An 18516-nucleotide genomic window follows, 5' to 3' on the forward strand; every position below is an offset into this window, starting at 1 on the left:
AGGGAGATACTGGCAGTATCTCTCTGTAAATTATTATGTATCATACTGGGATGCGTTGGTGCCCCAGGGAGATGAAGGTCCCAAGTGTCAAAACTGTTCCTTTGAGATAGAGCTTTTTTCAACAGTGACTGCTCTGACTTTCTGTATCTCCCAAAGCAGGATTATGTTTTGAATTACTTTCTCGTTTTTTTCTCTCACAGTGCTGCATATTAGAGATTCATCTTTTTAACTGAGGACAATTGCTTCTATGTTGCTTTGCAAGATCAAAATGTCAAATTGTATGAGTCCTCAAGGAATCCCAATGTGACGAAATCCTCAAGTTCATGTGTTTATCCATTGCTGTAGCCTGGTGCATCGCTGCTTTCCAGTGTTTTTCCTTTACAGCTCACAACCCTGAGTTATGGCTCATTGCACTTTTACACTGCATTTTAAAGTAGATTTTAACAAGCAAGCACTAGCTCTCAAAACCACAAAAACACACTGTGGGAGTGTCATATGGAATCTTATGAGATGCAGTCTACTTTTACACTCTCAAGAGAAAGCATTTCATGACGAGATACTTTTTCCCCCTTATTATTCTAACAGAGGTCCATCATTGTTGGAAGCAGTTAAAAATGACTTTGCTGCACTTTGGTGTTTGTGACTGATTAAGTTAAATTAGCTCAAACCACCTTTGTGACTATAAGACCCACAAATACCTCTGCCATAATTAAAGCATTTAAGGCTTTGTATGAAAGAATAGTGTGGAAAAGAGCATATTGCAGCCAACAAAAGGCAAAGAAAGAAAAGACCATTAGAAGGTAGGTCATTGAAGTACTTAATTACTCAGTTTGGAGAAGCAGAGATTAGTCTTAATGGGTGAGCAACAACTAAAAGCCTCTCAGTGAGTGGTCATAAGAAGAGAGAATCTTTCGCCATCTGATTGTTTGTGATAGCACGCAGGTATCTGTTTGGACTGATCTCATCCTACACAAAGTGAAGGATTTGGGTGTTCAACCAACAGTGGGCTAACTTGAGTGCAGCCCTCGCCATGAGGGACCAACAACAGGCAATTTCATCATGAAGAGGAGGAAACACCGAAAATAATCAATAGCAACAGCTGTGCTGGACAATCTTCATTATTTCAACACTTTGCTCCACTCCATCACAAAGCCGATCTTTGTTTACTTTGTCTTCTATGATTTCCACAACAAAGCAAAGCTAAAAGGACCAAGACTGGCACAAAAGCACTACCAAGAGCAACCAACAGCTCAAATGGTTCCAAATATTTCTGAGACTGTCTCCAATTAGCACCAAAATCTAGAATAATTAGACAAGTTATTTTAGTTGGTAAAAAAAAATGGGCTAAGGTGCTCTGCAGAAGCTCAAGAGTACCATATTTCCCATCTCTTTATATAAATAGTAAACCATAAATGTATATCAATACAGCTACAAGAAGTATATCAAGAATTGTGACTGGAAAGCAGCCCATGAAAACTATCAACTATGTATTTCTCTGTGGGAAATCATTGTACATTTATTATTTTAACAAGATAAAATGTTCAGTGTTTAACTTCTGTGTGCCTGTGTATACACTGTAATATTTGTGTATTGTATGTTGGAACATACATTGTTTTCACAGCCACGTGACTTGCAGACTTCATGCAAATTCTAATTGTATACAGTAAATTATTGAATATTTTCTATAAAACGTGCTAGGTTTAGGCTAGGGTTATAGTTTCTTGGAAATTAAGTCGATGTAAAGTCCTCTAAAGTGATATGAACACTGAGAGCGGGTCAGAAAGTCTTTACTGAAAAATCTTAACATCTGGAGATGAAAATATTTCAGCTCCACCAAAAAAACACGGATTAGTGGCTAGAAGTTTGGTGTGTGTTTGAGCAAACATAAAAACAAAATAAATTGAGTGTGGTCAATCTGTTCTTATACTCCACCCACACCACGGATCCAGCATCTCTGTATGAGCGCCAACGCGCAATAGTAGAGCATTACCGTGAATGCATAAAGGCAGAGGACAGTGCGCGCCCCTGGATGCAAGCTGCTGAAGTCGCAGTCACTCCATTTCATGTTTTGCCCTGCCCTTGTGCGCTCTGCCCACTGTGCAGCGTGCGTCTCCTTTGCATTTCGCTTCCCCCTCACTGTCATAAGCGCACGGGGCAGCTGTGTGTGCGGGAGAAGTTATTGACACGCTGAGCACCAGGTAGCTTCTTCTTAAGGATTTGTTCAAGCTTGGAGCAGTCGGACTCGTCTTTCCTCTTGTCAGAGGGACGATGTGGTGGACGCATCAGTATCTAAAGTGAGGAGTGATCTTTTTCTCCCTTTATCAACATCAAACATCGCGCTCATTGGAGAAATCTTTTAACCAGCCCTTTGGATTTCTTTTATTCTGATGGAGCTTTTATTTCTCTGTGAAACATCACCCAGGATTTCACTGATGTATGCGATGTGGAGACTGCAAGTCGCCTTATGTACTCTGTCGGTGCTGTCCCTATCATCTGCTGGTGAAAGCAAAGCGCGGAGCTGTAGCGAGGTTAGACAAGCTTATAACGCTAAAGGATTCAGCCTTCTCAATGTACCTCTTCAGGAAATATCAGGTAGGCGACACTAACACCTAATCGCTGCGTTTCGCCCCCAAACACCACGTGTCACGTCTGATCTCCCCCATAAATTAAACAAATTGACAATGAAATGTGTGATATTTCTTAAATCTTTGAACATAATTGCTCCTGCGTTAAATCATGCTGTATGTTAAGATTCAAACAGATCCATCAAGTCTTCATGAACAGTATATTTTGTGCAGTGTCCCGTTTGATGTGATCGACTTTGTGAAGCCTTTGCTTGAAATAAATCTGTGCATTACAGCTAATGCAGACTGCACAAAGTGCTATAAGTCCTCTGCATGCAATTGTAGGCATAAAAAAGGAGCTATAGCTGTTTATAGCCACTAATTTGCAGTTTGCAAAAGTCCATCATTATCATCTGAATTTTCTCATTGATCAGTCATGAGTCATTGCAAGCTGAATTTAACTGATCCTCTAAGTTGACACCAAAAACTGGATTTGACATCTAAAATATATCTGAAGTGATCCACCTGCGCAAAAGTATCATCGGTGTAGCTCATCACCGTGTGGAATAATCATCAATGCAGTGTAAGCATTTCTTTTAGGTGTCATACATTTTATGTTTTCGAGGCCAAGTTCAGTTCAATAATAGCAGTTAAACTAAATGTACACAGAACTGGCTAAAAACCTGCTTCCACTTTTCCTCTTTTTAAGCCTTTTTGAGCCTTAAAATAATATGTCATGCGCCTAAAGAGGTAACTTTACCCAGAATTGATACAAAAATCTAACTTTTGTAATCTGTGACACCTTAATATGCTGCAATCAGCCCTACTGCACATCATTTTGAAATAGAGCTTTTCAGCCAGTGAAAAACTGACTCGGTAACAGTGGCACACAATGTGTTTCGGAATACCTGTTGCTCATATTCAACAGAAGATCATGGAGCTTGTTGTCTTGGATTTGGCTAAAAAGTGAATGGTGTTTACCAGTAGGGGGCTGTATGCACTCAACATGAATTGCTTCTTTTGCTGTGTTTTTTTTTTTCCATTTAGATATTCCTCAAGGCTACAGCCTGGTTTTTAATTCATGCTCTTTTCAACAGCGGAGATATGGGGTTTTATTATCTCTTGTGTGGAGCTAATCACATTTATGGTCGAAGCAAGAAAAGAGATTAGTCAGTAAACATAGTCTGCTTCATGAGAGCAAAGAGGAGAAGCAGAGGGGCCTGAAGTTAATGCCTCTGTTGTCTCTTACAGACAAAATAAAGATGTTGTTTTGGTAATTGGCAGCATCAGGCAGAATTGATCATAGATCTGCCTTTTCTGGTTTTAACGTGGTTATGCCATGATGGGAATGTGGTAGCATTGTCAGTGGTTGAACATGTGTGTGCATCTGTGGCTGTCTGTATCGCATGCTCTCGCGCGTGTGTGTTTCTTTGACATATGTTTTTTCCTCTTGTTTTTCCTCTTGTTATAACAACAAGTTTGATTGAAATACTCACACAACCAAAAATATAAAATGTTGTAGCTGTACTGCCTGCGCTCCAGTTGCAAACTGTGCTCCTTTTCACGTTAGAAGAACTCAGCAGACCACTTAAATGAAAATATCAGAAAATGTTGTCAGAATTATTCAAATGCAGGGCGTTTTGTCTTTTCCTCGGCATTTGCATGATACACTTTTTGAAACTGCTCCTTCCTTTTTTTTTTCTATTGTTCATTTCGGTCTTCGATGACAGGATACTAAACGGACACAGTGCCCTATTTCTCTTTTGTCAGCTGGAATCCAAAGTTATGACTGAACCCAGCTTTGCGCAGAGGTCAGAGATGTTAAATAGTCCTACGTGTCATTTCTTAGTACTATATCAAACAGTGAACTTTTTTGGTTATATGATGATTTATGTAATTCATTCAGTCATGTTTGATTATAATCATGCAATCCAAGGCAGAACTTGGATGTTTGTGCAACTGCTCTTATTTACTTTGACAGCTCTTAGGGGAGTAAAAATCATGAAGTGCTTCCAGTATTTGACCACAGAGCTTTTGTTGGCCTCCACACCGCCACTGGACGGGCTCCATTTATCACAAGAAGAATTCAGACTATGTCAAATAGTTTCTATAAGTAAGTTTGAAATACGTGGACTTGGCTTTACTTGATTATGCAGAGTTTTATCTTGCACAATGTTTCTCCTCTGCCTGGAATTTAAAAAGTCCAGGCAAAAAAGTCAGTTGGCTGTATTACCGATCAAGATGTTTTGAAGGCTGTGACTGACTCTTTTTTTTCACAATGTCTGTACAGCACATACATTATGTGTAATTTATTGTCCTCAAACAATCTCCATATGAATACAAGAGTTTTTATTAGATATGGGCCTCAGGAGATGGAACAGTAAAGCACTCAATTATCACTTATTAGGTATGCATATACAAACGTGTGAATAACTGCATGTGTTACGTTAGCAATCATGCCTCCATTATTTGCTTTGCCGTGCCACTGATATGCCTCTGGCTACAAAACATAGAGGTTTAATACATCTGTAAAGGTTAGTACCTCTGGTTGTAAGCTCTCATTAACATAAGCTAATTATTTTACAGTTCTTTGCCGCTGACCAGATGAGTTTCATTATTTAATTATTGTACAGGTGACAAATGGAGATAAGTTTATATAAATGCAATGCAATTTCACTTTTTTTTTGAGAAAGAGGCATTTTTCCTCCATCCACACAGCTAATATCTAAAGCGGTGACTGGAGGTGTCTCATGGGCTCAAGGGTTGCAAAACTTATCCAGAACTTAAAGAAATTGGAAATCCATCAGAGCAGAAACTTCAAATTAATATTTCAAGAATTATATGAGGCTGCTTGGTAATTATTCTTTCAGGCTTTTTCTATTTTTTTCATCTATGTCTTTGAAATTGTTTGACAGTAGTTTATGCACTTTTTTAATGACGGAGTAGCTTGGCTAATAATAACCTTCCATAATTACCAATAGCACGGCGATGTGCAGAAGAGACATTTGGTGTGGGGTATTTTGCTGCCTTTTAGACAGTCAGCATTAGTGTGCGTCTTTGCCCTGAAGAGATTCAGCAGTATCACTTCTCATATCACTTGCTGTGTTGGCAAATTGTCATCTTTTATAATTTTATTCTTGGATTCAAATAACTATTTGGCACTGATGCAGACAATAAGTAAACTGACTGAGTTGGCCAACTTCAACAGAGGTCAACCACTTCATTGATTGCGGGATGGCAGTGTCTCTTTTAGCTGAAGGACTTGTTCAGCTGGTTTACAGCATCGGAGTAAGGAGAGGTGGAGCCCAGTGAGAAAAATCTCACCAGCCCTAGTTTTCATACAGAGAAAAGTGTGAAGATTGTTTGCAAAAAAGGAGGTGCTGAAAATACAGTATACAGTACTGTACTGTATCACACAGAAAAAATACCTTCATTTAACTCCACCAGACTGAGCTTGTGATTCCTCCACTCTCGTGTCCATGTTGCTGATGCACCGTCATCAGCCTTGTGTGTTATAAAGTAGATCACCCCCATGCTTGTGTGTGAGATGTTCGATATAGTGCCGAGCACACATTGCTTGATTGTCAGCCCTTTGTTCATAAACACAGATGTGCCTGAATGTTTCAGTCAGGCCTGCCACGATGCTCGTTCTCCGAGGCTTCCCAGTTAATATCAACATCTTCTTAGAGAGAGCAGCTGGGATTCTCATGGGTGGACTCTGCTCTTTGCTATGGCTTTCAAATAAAACCGTTCGATGCGTTGGGGTTCCTATTAGTGCGTTGCCCGAGTCTTATATTTCCTTTCTCAAGAATAACAACCAGCTTTGGGGTTGATCCATGGAAATTTCATTTGAGTTCTCTTAACAGAACAGTTATAGGCTGTTATAAAATACACCATATTTTTTCCTCGTGTGAGTTCTATATGTTTCCTCTCTCAATGTTTATTGCTGTGATCTGTGCTTGCATGTTTGCAGCTTTGCAAGTCGTACATCCTTACACTTCCCCAATTCCATCAAACACAACCCAACAAAGATCTTTGCTGCTTATATTTAAATGGATGCTTGGCCCCTTATAAAGCTTTTGTGTGCCGTGCAGTTTATATCGTTTGTATTTCTTGACATAGACTTCTCTATAGCTCTTGAAATAAACCATTTTACAACACTTAATTAATATCTGTATAATAATTAAAAGATTATCTCATGGAGTATTTACTGGACAGGCATAGCAAGTTTAAGATAGACCCTGGAATTTAATTAATAGTAACAACAAATTATTCAAGAAAATTAAGATATGAATATATTTTAGCAGTAAACTGAAATATAAATAAATAAGCTATATATATATATATATATATATATATATATATATATATATATATATATATAGAGAGAGAGAGAGAGAGAGAGAGATTATCTATATGTATATACTGAGCAAAAATCACGTTTGTACAGTTGAAGGTATTTGGACAATTCTGTGCCAGTACTCACAGACAACCTCAGTGCCTATAACTGGAATTTTAGACAACACAAGAAAAGCACAGAAATTGTGAGACTCTTCTGTCATCACAATTCCTAATTCTGTCGTAAAAGTATGTTGTCAGCATTCTTGTTGTGCCACTGGTTTGTTTTCAATTTGTATAACCTGTAGGGTGAGTATGCAAAATAAATTTGACAGCAATTTCATATGTAATCACTAAATAATTGAATGACATCAGTGACTAATGACATTTAGCAAAGTGTGGGAATACCACTGTCAAAGCCCTTGCCCAGTAAACATTCATATAAAATTTCTGAGGGGCTTCTTTTTTTCAAAGCCCATTAAGATGCTCTCGGCTCTGCCAAATTGGAAACAAGTCTCTCGCCAGCCTGTATACATCTTCAGAGAGAACAGTTAATGAGATGTGAGGGAGATTAGGCTTTGTGTGTGTAAGTGTGTGTGTGTGTGCTTTTCTTTGCTGCAGTTTAGCCTCACTTTGCGAGCCTTTCTTTTGCATTGCATCTCTGTTGTGATAGAAAATGACAAAAGTGCTTTGTTTGTCATTGCGGGAGACAGTTTGTGTGCATGGCACATCCAAATGAGCTTGAATGCAAATCCTCTTGTGGTTCTCTTCAGATCCACTAAAAGAGAATGTCTGACAGTTGTCCTGATCTGAAGAATCTGTTTACCCTCTACAGGCATTCAAGCCTGAAATGCACAGTCTCCAAGCATCCCCGAACCATCCTCAGCACCATGTATGGTGCTTTCTAAGTAGTGTGAAAAGCCTCCGGATAGCGTAGGAGACAGCTGAAGCACTTTTTCCAGTTTTCAATCAACTGCTGGCCTAAATCAGTAATAGGGGGGGGGGGATTAAGAATCTCTACCCTGTCAAGCGTTGTGAGGAACTAGAAAATAAAAAGTTAAAAGAAGGATGTGATTCTATGTTTAGGGATTAGAGGAGCGAGCAAAGAAAATAAGAAGTGAAACAAACTTTCCCTGTAGGCGGGAACATTTAGGCATATGAGAGCATCCTTGACTAACCAAGTGTTGAAATTATGACTTGAGTGGTAGCATTGTGAGATTGGATGAGCTCTGGGGTACAAATAAGGAGTCAGGTAGAAAACAATCCATCTGAACATAAGGGATTAGTGATCAGACTCTGTATTTGTGCTGCTTGGAAGTATTACAAGCTTTTGCACTTATTTAGAAAAGAAAACCATTTAGTAGTCCTTCTTTTATGAATATATTACAGAGAGGAAAAACTCTCAAGAAACAAGAGGAAAGGTCCCATGCAGCACTCCTCCACTGGGGAAAGACTCCTCTGGGATTTCTCTGTCACTAGGGCTGCAGGAATGTTATTGATGTTGAGGGGGTCACATTGTCATATAATTGTTCACACGGGGAAATAGTGAGCATTTATTCAGTATTGTACAAGCTGCCTTCCTTACTAATGCAGAAGAGATGCTTTGTATTTGACTTAGAGCCTTTTAAAGTATATTGTTTATTGCACAGAAAACACCTCCTCACCCTTCAGCCAGGCAAGCATTTGTGGTTTTCCTTGTATTATTTACTGTGCATGTTAGACAACTCCATGTTTATTACTACAGTCAGTCTTTTGCCCACAGAGCTTTTTGCCTCTGGTGGAAAGCCTCTGAATAGAAGTCCCAAGCCTGACACCAGCAATAGGGCTCAGATAGATGAAAGCCACTCAGTGCTGTGGGAAAACTCACATGGGTGTATCATATCAAGGTGTCAAGGATGCAAATGCATTTCACACTGGGGACTTTTTATTTTTGTTTTTCAGACACAGATAAGTGCACATGGCTGAGGTGATTTGCTGAATAAATCAACCCTCAGAGACTTGAAGTAAACAAGCATTAAGTATAAATAAACATGGTTTACCAAAAATGTCATGGCAACATCGGATGCTGTCAACATCATGGAGACATGGAGAAAACAGCATGGAGAAAACAGTGGTGTCATTGGCATCACAGACTTGACTATGACACTGTTGTTGTGTCGAAGAAACATTGACTGTTTGTACCCCCTGAAAGGCCTCAGTGGTTTCACTAAAGCAAAGCCGCGGCAGGGTTTTGATGCATCCAAATCAATATTGTAGGTGCTCCAGCAGCCAGACTTTTTTTTCTATGGAACAATGCCACAGATGATTATCTCTCTGAACTCTTAGATATTTTGATGTTCTTGTCATTGAATGGTGAAAAACTACAAAAAATGGATACTCTAACATCATTGACTCGTTTTTTTCTAGCAGTTGAAATACAAAGCAAGGGTTGGAGAAATATTGCTTCTTAAAACAACAAAACGTTGTTTTATCACATAGAACTGCTTAAAACAATAATGATATCAGAAAGGATAAAAAAAGAACAGAGCTTTAGCCTGTTCAGTCAAGCCCATTCAGACCTGATGCAACACACGTGTATTTCTTTCTGGTTGACCCAGAACAATGTTCGAGTGCTTTTACCTGTCAAGCCTGATTTGATGTGAACGTTGCATCATCTTTTTCAAAGACTTTGTTCAGTGACTAAGTTAAAAGAAAACAATAAGGTTGGTCACATTTTTAGAAATAACAGGACATGCCACTGAAGCGCTGAAGATACTTTTTTCAAGTGTTTGTTGTCCACAACAGTAAAGCCCTAAAAAAGCACAGAGGAACAACGAAAGGTTTTATGCACACCGAACCAAGACAAAGGTACTACAGAGGTGCTACATATATGTTGAGGATTTACCATTTACTCCACAACCTGTAGTATCAGGCAATGAGAACCTGATCAGCTCTTCATTTAGTAAATAAATCAGCTTCTGGCTGCAAATCTATGTATTTCATGCATTCTCTTGACTGCCACTACATCTCCGATGGTCATTTAAGTGGCAAATAGCTCATGCACAGTCGTTGGACCTTATTGGGCAGTTTTTCATATTTATCATGAAGCGCTTTACTGAAATACAGTGTATGTGTAACATACCCAGCAGCTACGATGAGACTATGGCTGCACAATAGTGACATAAGTCATTATTACAATTATTTCGACTGATGGTGAAATCACGATTATAAAAGGTGGCTATTTATTTGAGGATGCTTGTGTTTCTTTTTAACACTGACTTTGAACTTTAAGCATAAGTCAGCAATAAATGAAAATGAATAAATGTGAATACATGGGTATGTGAAAAAAAAACAGATACATAGCTGCTTATCCTTTGTGAGGTTCAGTTTATGTTATTCTTCTAGAATTTAATGATTAATAAAAGAGTTTTGGGCTTACTGTAAGCTGTATGTCTAATGCTACTGAGTCTTGTTCAGACTCATATTTTCTGATTCTGTACATACCTCATCCTGTTCAGGGTTGTGGGGATGGGGACTGGAGCCTGTAACCCTGCTGTCAGAGGCCAAGGGGCAGGGTACATCCAGGACAGGTCACCAGTCCATCACAGAACAACTGTAGAAATATATGGTTCACCTTTGCCACATGTTCACCCTCACAGCTGAAAGCAGGACTACAGTAACAACCCTAATATTATCTCGCAGCTTAACTTAAAAGCATTTCAGAAGTCTTAACAAGTCTTAACTACATCTGTGTATCACTCAAGTAAATGGATAATTGTGGCTCACCAAGCAACAAAACAATTGAAAATGTGCCAACCTTGCAATGCTCCTGAGGATTTGATGTAAATTGTGTTTTCAAAAGGCAGTAGTTATTTGCCAGAACAAGACATGCAAGGAAAGTATGTCACGGCAGTTGTAAATTAGGAAATTTGTGCTAATTACAGAAGTTCATGACCGAGTTTAATGTGATTTCGTCCGTGGCTTTGAGGTGGAAAGACTAATTGGAGATCCTTATTATATTCATGTTAATGCAAAAACTTAAAGGGCTGATCTTAACCCTGGGTTACATTTGTGGGCTTTAATTATAACATTAAATAATAGGCTTTGCAGCAAAATGGCTTAGGGGATGTAACGACGCACAGGTACGTTTTATAGGTCTGTTCTATGTTCCTTAACCGTTCATTGTATTATTTTCAAATTATTTCTGTTTATGTGAAATGTGACAGACAAAAATAGATTTTTTTTAATCATTTCCTGCTAAGAATGCACATTACATGTAAAACATTGACAGTATCAGAGAGGGAAAGCTAAAAGATGGTTTGAATTTTTCAGATTTTTAAAAAAAAGTTTCAAAAATCTTAAGCTGGTGCAAAAAAAGAAGAAAAATAAACCTTATGATAATGGTTTTGCTGGTAACTGCTGTTAACTGCTACTATTTCATAATGGCATTTCTGTGTAGCTGTCTGTATTTTGCATGTAATATAGCACAGCGTCATTTAAGTTTTATCCTTTTCTTTTTAAAAAAATTGGCTGCAAACTAGTCACTTCGGATGTAAAACCCGCAACGTGTTAATGACATAAGCATTCATCTGGAACTAAGGAAGTACGGCAGGGATGAAACAACAGATCATTTGAATCACCTCTGCTTGTTGCGTATGAAAATGTGGAGCAGTGTTGTGGAAAAGATGTCCAGGCTCACAAGGCTCACACCGCTGACTTGAATGGGGCCACATAATGCATCTCCAGGGGAGCCTTGCCTTATGACAAATGTGACAACCTCATATGGTATAACCTTAATGTCAGGAGAGGCCAGCTTGAAATTCTTTTGTAGGAGAAATGTGGATGAAGCTTGAGAAAGAATGTATCCAGCCTTCAGTGTTTCAGTTTTATTTGGCCCGTTTCAACAGAGGCGCAGTCATTTTGGTGAGGCTTATTGAGATTGACATCTTATTGAGCCTTTGTCCAGTGTTTACATCTTTTGAATCCTTTTACTTCTTTATGTGTTAGAAGAACCATGTGGTGATGTGATACTTGGCACATCCTTGTTCTTTTGGCTGCTGCAGGGTGCAGGAATCTGAAAAGAAGCCAGCCTCATCTTTTGCTCCCAGAAACCTGCTGTTTCCTGTCCCCTGTGTAAGCTGCTGGTAAATGAGTGGGCTGGTCATCTCATACCCCGGGGCTTTACTTCAGGCTCTTCAGACCACCAGCTGTTGTGTTTAGGACTGAGTCATGCACCAGTTAACATGATGAATCCAGAGAAGGAGAGTAAGGCTTTAACCTCACCGTATGTGTCTTTCTCTTCCCTCCTACCTTCTAATATCAAGCAAGTGTGATGAACTGCACTGACACTCTGAGACGGAGTACATTAGTAGAATAGTTTCGACCAAACTTTTTCAAGACCAGAGGGACTTCCTTCTAGATGATTCATTTCAGTGATGTCAGTGATTTATCATGATCAACTGAAACACAACACGTGCAGTACAAACACTTACCCTGACAGAAGATGGAAATCATGGGCAACTTATAAATTAAATCCAGCGAGACCATTTAATAGACCTAGTTATATTTAAGTAATTTCTGTTAACGTCAGAGTTAGAAGGTAAGGCTGCAGCTAGTTTCTGGAAGGTGTGCATTCACGTTCGTGTTTATCTTCTGCCGGTAGTTTTATTCAGTCTCACATCAGCTGGGTTTCCATCCACTTGGGCATCCTGAAGCAACCTTATGAAAAGATGCAAAAAAGAAATGTAAACCACAGATGTTTCTATGAACTGGTTTTAAGCAAATGCACTGAACTGTGTAATGTTTTAACACCATTTAACATAGATATGAAAAATTTTCTTAAATATATATTGTTTGTTATCTAAAGACAACATCCCCTGTTCTTTCACACATTAAGCAGCCAGTTTGCTAAATATTTACCAAACAGAGAACGATCGCTGTGATCTTGATTTTTGCCTGTGCTCGGGCTTGCCTTTCTGTTTCTCTGGATCTGTTTTGGACTTGAACCTGTATGACTTGATTTTTTTGTTTTGTTTGAATTACTGTAGGTATTATACAGCTTGTGTACATCCCCACAATGACAAGAGAACAACGTAGTGCTTTCAAACTAAGATCTTTGAATGTAAAGCTACTCCAGCGTAGTCAAAGAAGACGTTTCTGTAAACGTGCATCATATGTCCTTGAGAAATATTTAATGCAGAAAAAGCATGTTAGGTTAATCACAGTAAGTAATAAATGGATTCCCACTATAGTGAAATATTAATGAATTAACTCCCACATAGCTTGCATTTCCATCATTCAGTCAAGGAAGTTGATATTAGAATTAGAAGACTTTTCCTGCTGAATTTAACAGTTTGATATGACATTGATGCTCCAACTCTTATACTTTAATGAACTTTTAAACATAAAGATAAGGAGAGGGTACAAATAAGCTCTGACTAGTCTGGGATTTTCCCTGTATGATTCAGAAATGACTTGCAAGGCCATATACAGCACATCTTCCCATGGCAGTAATTTAGGAATTCATTATGTTCTTAATTCGGACTGGCGACCTGTCCAGGGTGTACCCCGCCTCTTGCCTGGATCCGACGGATTAAGCGGGTATAAAAAATGGATGGATAGATGTTCTTAATTCTTCATACAGCGTTCACCTCAGACTCAGGTGTAATTGTGATTTGAAGAATTGGTCACAGACAGAAAATAATGACAGAGGTCTGTTGCTGTTCAGCGTATTTCAGGTCTGCTTTAATAGAGAGTATGCATGAAAGAAGCTCATTGCCATGAGCTCCTCTCAAAAACAAAGGCTTGACTTGTGACTTGATGGTTTATCATTGACATTTACGACAGCAGTCTCACACTGCTGGATCCAGATAATATTGAGTCTTCCATGAGAATGATGGGTTTTTATAAAACCCTAACTTTAGTTTGTTTTGAAAATGACTTTGGTTGTCATTTTCTGACTTGTATATGAGTGATGCTTACAATTTTCAGATCCCATCAATTCAAATCAAGTCAAACCTAATGTAGATTGACATGGTGTTATATCCTCAACACATAGCACTTATTCCCTCACTGATGGATGAGACTAATCATTCTGTTTTTAATTGTTAACCATTATTGTGGTATTCACAACATTTATCAAAGAGTTTTACTAGCTTACCAAATATTTTATAATCATGCTGCTTGTAAGGAGTTTGGTATTTTTGTGAATGAGAATAAACTTTTCTTTTTGCATATGAATTAGGGTCTCAGCATCAAGCCCATTTCTTACAGTTGAAGATATTGCTTTTTCATATTTCTAACTCAATAATAGCTTCTCATTTAGCCAGACTGCTTTTTTTAGTATGAAACCTGGCCTGTGCAGATCTGCCATTGTTAGAAAATGGAAATGGTCCCAGTTCTTATCACTGATCAGTAAATTCAGCAATGAATATTCGGGGAAGATGGAGAAAAAGAGTAGACATAATTATTTAGCTCTTTGGGAGTTTTGCTTACACAAAACATCCATATTGTGTCACGTCAAAGTAAAAACACCTCTTAAATAAAGACACGCTGAATGTAATGTAAATGCAATTAACTCCTCTGTCGTCTTATTATCTTTTAGCCATGCTTTCAGTTGACATTAATGGAAGCAAGAGATAACAAAAAAACAAAAAGATGTGTTTAATAACACCCACACTGCTGTCATGTTTCAGGCACGCTGTTCATCAGGCTTAAAAGGGGACATGAGAGACATGAGATTGCCAAAAGCGCCGCACAGTTATGAACTTAACGAAATGTCTGATTATTTTCAGTGCATTAAGCCTGACTTTTCTGCCTCACACCTTTCACTGTGCCGAATATTTATCAGTGCATTACTGTCATAGAATTTTCCAACTGCAAAGTTATTTGAAAGTTTTTTTAGCCGTCTCCAAGTATAGCAGCATATGGCTGGAGCAATTGTGGGAATTATCTGTGTCATCTTGTTTGGACATATTCAATTTGGGTCTCACGCCCCGGTGGAAATAGTTGAAAGCGGGTGATTTGGGTGATGGAGAGGAGATCCAGATGGCAGAGCAGCAGTAAGATCAATCGAGCTTGATTCATTTTTCCCACTTTAACATGCAGACAGATGTGATTTAACACAGTAAATTGGGTTTTCTTCCAGCTTGTGGATTTCTGTTGACAAGTAATAACACCTTAGAAAAGATGTATAAACTCGCCTATGAAAACTCTCGAAGGTGCATCATTTCACAAGTCGATCCATCATAGTTATAGATTATCATCAATAATCCTACTGGGTTTAATAGGTAATAGAAAAGACACTGTTTATTGTTCCTGTTTGCACGCAAATGTGTACTAATTGTTTTTTTTTTCTTAATTTCAATAATAAAGTGAAGAATATTGGGGCTCAGTTAGCTCCTTGACTATCTTTGTCATATAAAATCACAACAACAAAAATAAAAATTTGGTGTGGTCATTGTAATGAGAAAAGATTGCTAATTTCATTTAATTTTTTTTTCTTTTTGTATAAAACGTAACACCTAAGTTGACAACAGTGAGGAGAAGTTGCAAGCAACTACAGCTTAGCTTGTTGCTGAAACTGTAAAATTCTACACTGGATTCCACTACTTAGTAATAATATCGGCTCATACTGGTAAAAAAGAAATTTCATAATTTCATGCCTTGTTTTGAAAAATGCTGGTATAAACTAGAAGTGTTAGTTCACCACACAACCCTTTCTTTGAAGCTCAAAGATGGCATTTCCCAACAATGTCTAACGAAGAAAAGCTTTTAGTCATGACATGAACAATGACTCAGATGTTGAAATTACTGCACGTTTACTGTTACTTATAGACAGTCAGTATCTTTGATGGTTTCAGCTAATTTCAGCACAGTTTAACCAAGCTTAAATCTGTTAACAGTTTCACCTCAATGATTTCAGTTTTTCAAAGCTTGCTCATAGCATTGCGCATGTCCTGCTAAAGAAAGCAAGATGTTTGACATGAATCAAATTCCCCTCACTGAATGCAAGATATTTTGAAAGTGCCAAAGATAATTTCTCCCTAGTCATTTCAATATGAGCAGTGCTTTAGCTTTGCATTAATTTGCGAGAGTCTGGCAGTCACGTTGTATTCTTCATGTTTGAGTAGAATGAGTAGCAAGAATTGATTGAATATATGATGTAGTTTATCATAGAAAGCGAGATTTACCCAGATAATCATTCAGCAGTTGGTAGCCTACTTTTGCTTTGCATTTTAAATATGGTTTAGATGAAAATTATGCTCCATTACGTCCAGATTGCCTTTGATTGCAGGAATCTGTCATTATGCTAATTTTTAACACATCATCTGGGATATTAAGCTCACCACTGTGACACTTTTGGCTCAAAGTAATCTTTTTTTTCCTTTTCATGTAATATTACTATCTGTTCATACAGTTCATCTTTCAACAACCTTTAATCCTATTTGTGAATGTGATTGCCCTCTAATCTAGGTCATGTCAGCTGAATAAAAGGGCCAATAAATGTGCTTCAGCCCAAACAAAGAAAGGACAGTCACGGCCCAGATGTGAGAGACGGCCTAAGCTGTACCTGAGTCAATAGATCTCAAAGATAGAGGTGTCAACCTTTTACAGGGACATGTGGCTCATGCAGCCTTTTACCAATTACTGTCCAGTGTGCTGAACTTGGCTTGAGCCATTTAGTAAAAAGAGGGGGTGGGGAAGAAAAATGACCTGTACTGTCACAGAGTATCATTTGCAGAAATTCTCAGCGTTGAGGTGTGTTTATGTTTATCCTGTTCTGTTTCTCCATACATTTTGTTATGAAACTAACTTTTCAAAGAAAGTCTGGTTTATTAAAAAATATATATTTTTCATGAAAACATCCTTAATGATTTTCTAATTATGCTTTGGATGAACATTAATTCACAGAAGGTGTGGGATAAAATAAAGCACTGCTATGACACTTGCGTGGGTGTATGGGCATCTTCATCTTTTGCTTGAGGTATGTGTAGAACGTAAAAAGGTTTTACCGGTTTACCCCCCCCCCCCCCCCCCCCCCCCCCACACACACACACACACACACACACACATCCACAGCAGAGGTCATCGGTTTTTAAGTGTTTTGACCCCTCCACTGTGGTGATCAGTCATTGTGTGATGGTGGTAGGTTTTCAACTAGCACTATCTCCTCATCCTCCCCCTTCAGGATTCCCAATTTCTTGACAGTGACATCCTTTGTGCTGCTGGTCTTTTGTTCCTCTGGTCAACTTTAGAGCTCAATAGAGTGTTGAAAAGCCTTGCTTTTCCACGCGCACTGGGAGTAGCCATGTCTGCCTGCCTGTACCAGCTTCATTTGCATGTGCATTTAAAGTTATATTTACATCACAAATGATTACATAAGAAGCAACGGGAAGGTATTTATTATTCAACTCACATTCACATCCTTGTCAGCTGTTATGTTGCTTCATGTTCTTTCAGCCACTCACTAAACAGACTCCTGTCAAGTCTATTTCAACCTCTGCTTGGTCAAATGAACTGCCCCTAAGTTTGCCCGTGTTACAATCATTTCAGTAATTGATTGGTGCAAGGTCTTACTTCTCTGTGGCAGCAGCAGGGAAGGGGCCAATCTTCCATACACATAAAAAAATAGCTTAATTAAGGTGTGTTCAAACGGTTGCTGGATTTTTCACAAGGTGTTTTTGTTCTTTCTTGTAAATCAAAGTTGCTTAAATGATTTGAAAAGTGTGGGAAGCACTGACACATGAATTTCTGACACATTTTTGTGCAATGAGTCGGTCTCTTTTGGGAAGCTGACAATGTAACAGCATTGTGACATGAATGTTACTGTAGACTTGAAAAAAACAAGTTAGTATTTAAATAGATTCTGTGCTGTATTCATTATTCACATATATCTTAAAATAAATCAAGGTTTATTCACATCAAGATAGAATAATGTATAAAAGCGTAACTGTCACAGTGTTTTTTGAATCCAGTGGCTTCTTGGACTTCTGGTTTAGTTGGGCCATGCTTTCGCACTGTGTGTGCCAGATATCAATATTCCTGTTGGCATATCGGAAAGGAAGTAATGACTTGAAGTGAATCAGCCTTAAAATTAATTGAGTAATGACTATCATAGGAGACCTATTGGGTCTGTTTTAGGTCTGTGCCCTCATTTGAAAGCAATGAGTCTATGTGCACATTGGTGCTTTGTGGCAGTAGCGCTATAAAAGGAGTGAAAAGGCAATATTCCAGAGGCAGCTCTGAATAAGACTGGAACAGGAAGCTGGTGCTAGATCAATGATGATAAAAGTGATTAACTCAAGATGGTGCTTCCCAGTTATTGAGCATGGCTTTGCTGTGGATGATATCCTAAAAACAGATAAAAATGGAGCCTGATCTCAGCCTAAATGTGGGTTACTTGCACTGTATACTGTATAAACTTGGCTCATGTGGGCTCTGTCTAGTAAATTGTTTCAGGAAAGAGTACAATAGATGTTTCCACGCTCAGGAGAAATTAATTTAATTCACTGCATTGCATCTTTTTTTTCATGATTTTTTCTCTCTTGACTTCAATATCTGTTGGCTTGTTTGGCATGGAGCTCTGGCAGGAATGTCCTCACTTTATAAATGTTGGCAAGAGTGGTTAGGAAAT

At 38.4% G+C, this 18516-nt stretch overlaps 1 protein-coding gene across 1 annotated transcript in view; it reads left to right on the forward strand.

Moving 5' to 3' along the window:
• The first annotated feature begins 2162 nt into the window (after positions 1–2162).
• Positions 2163–18516, forward strand: part of gpc6a (glypican 6a) — a 129694-nt gene continuing 113340 nt past the window's right edge. The window contains exon 1 of the mRNA XM_072380756.1: positions 2163–2592. Within this exon, the coding sequence (XP_072236857.1) occupies positions 2388–2592 (205 nt within the window). The 5' untranslated portion in view covers positions 2163–2387. The remainder of the gene's footprint in view (positions 2593–18516) is intronic.

Source organism: Leuresthes tenuis, unplaced genomic scaffold (assembly GCF_036924035.1).
Source record: "Leuresthes tenuis unplaced genomic scaffold, fLeuTen1.0.hap1 SCAF_2, whole genome shotgun sequence".
NCBI classification, from domain to species: Eukaryota; Metazoa; Chordata; class Actinopteri; order Atheriniformes; family Atherinopsidae; genus Leuresthes; species Leuresthes tenuis.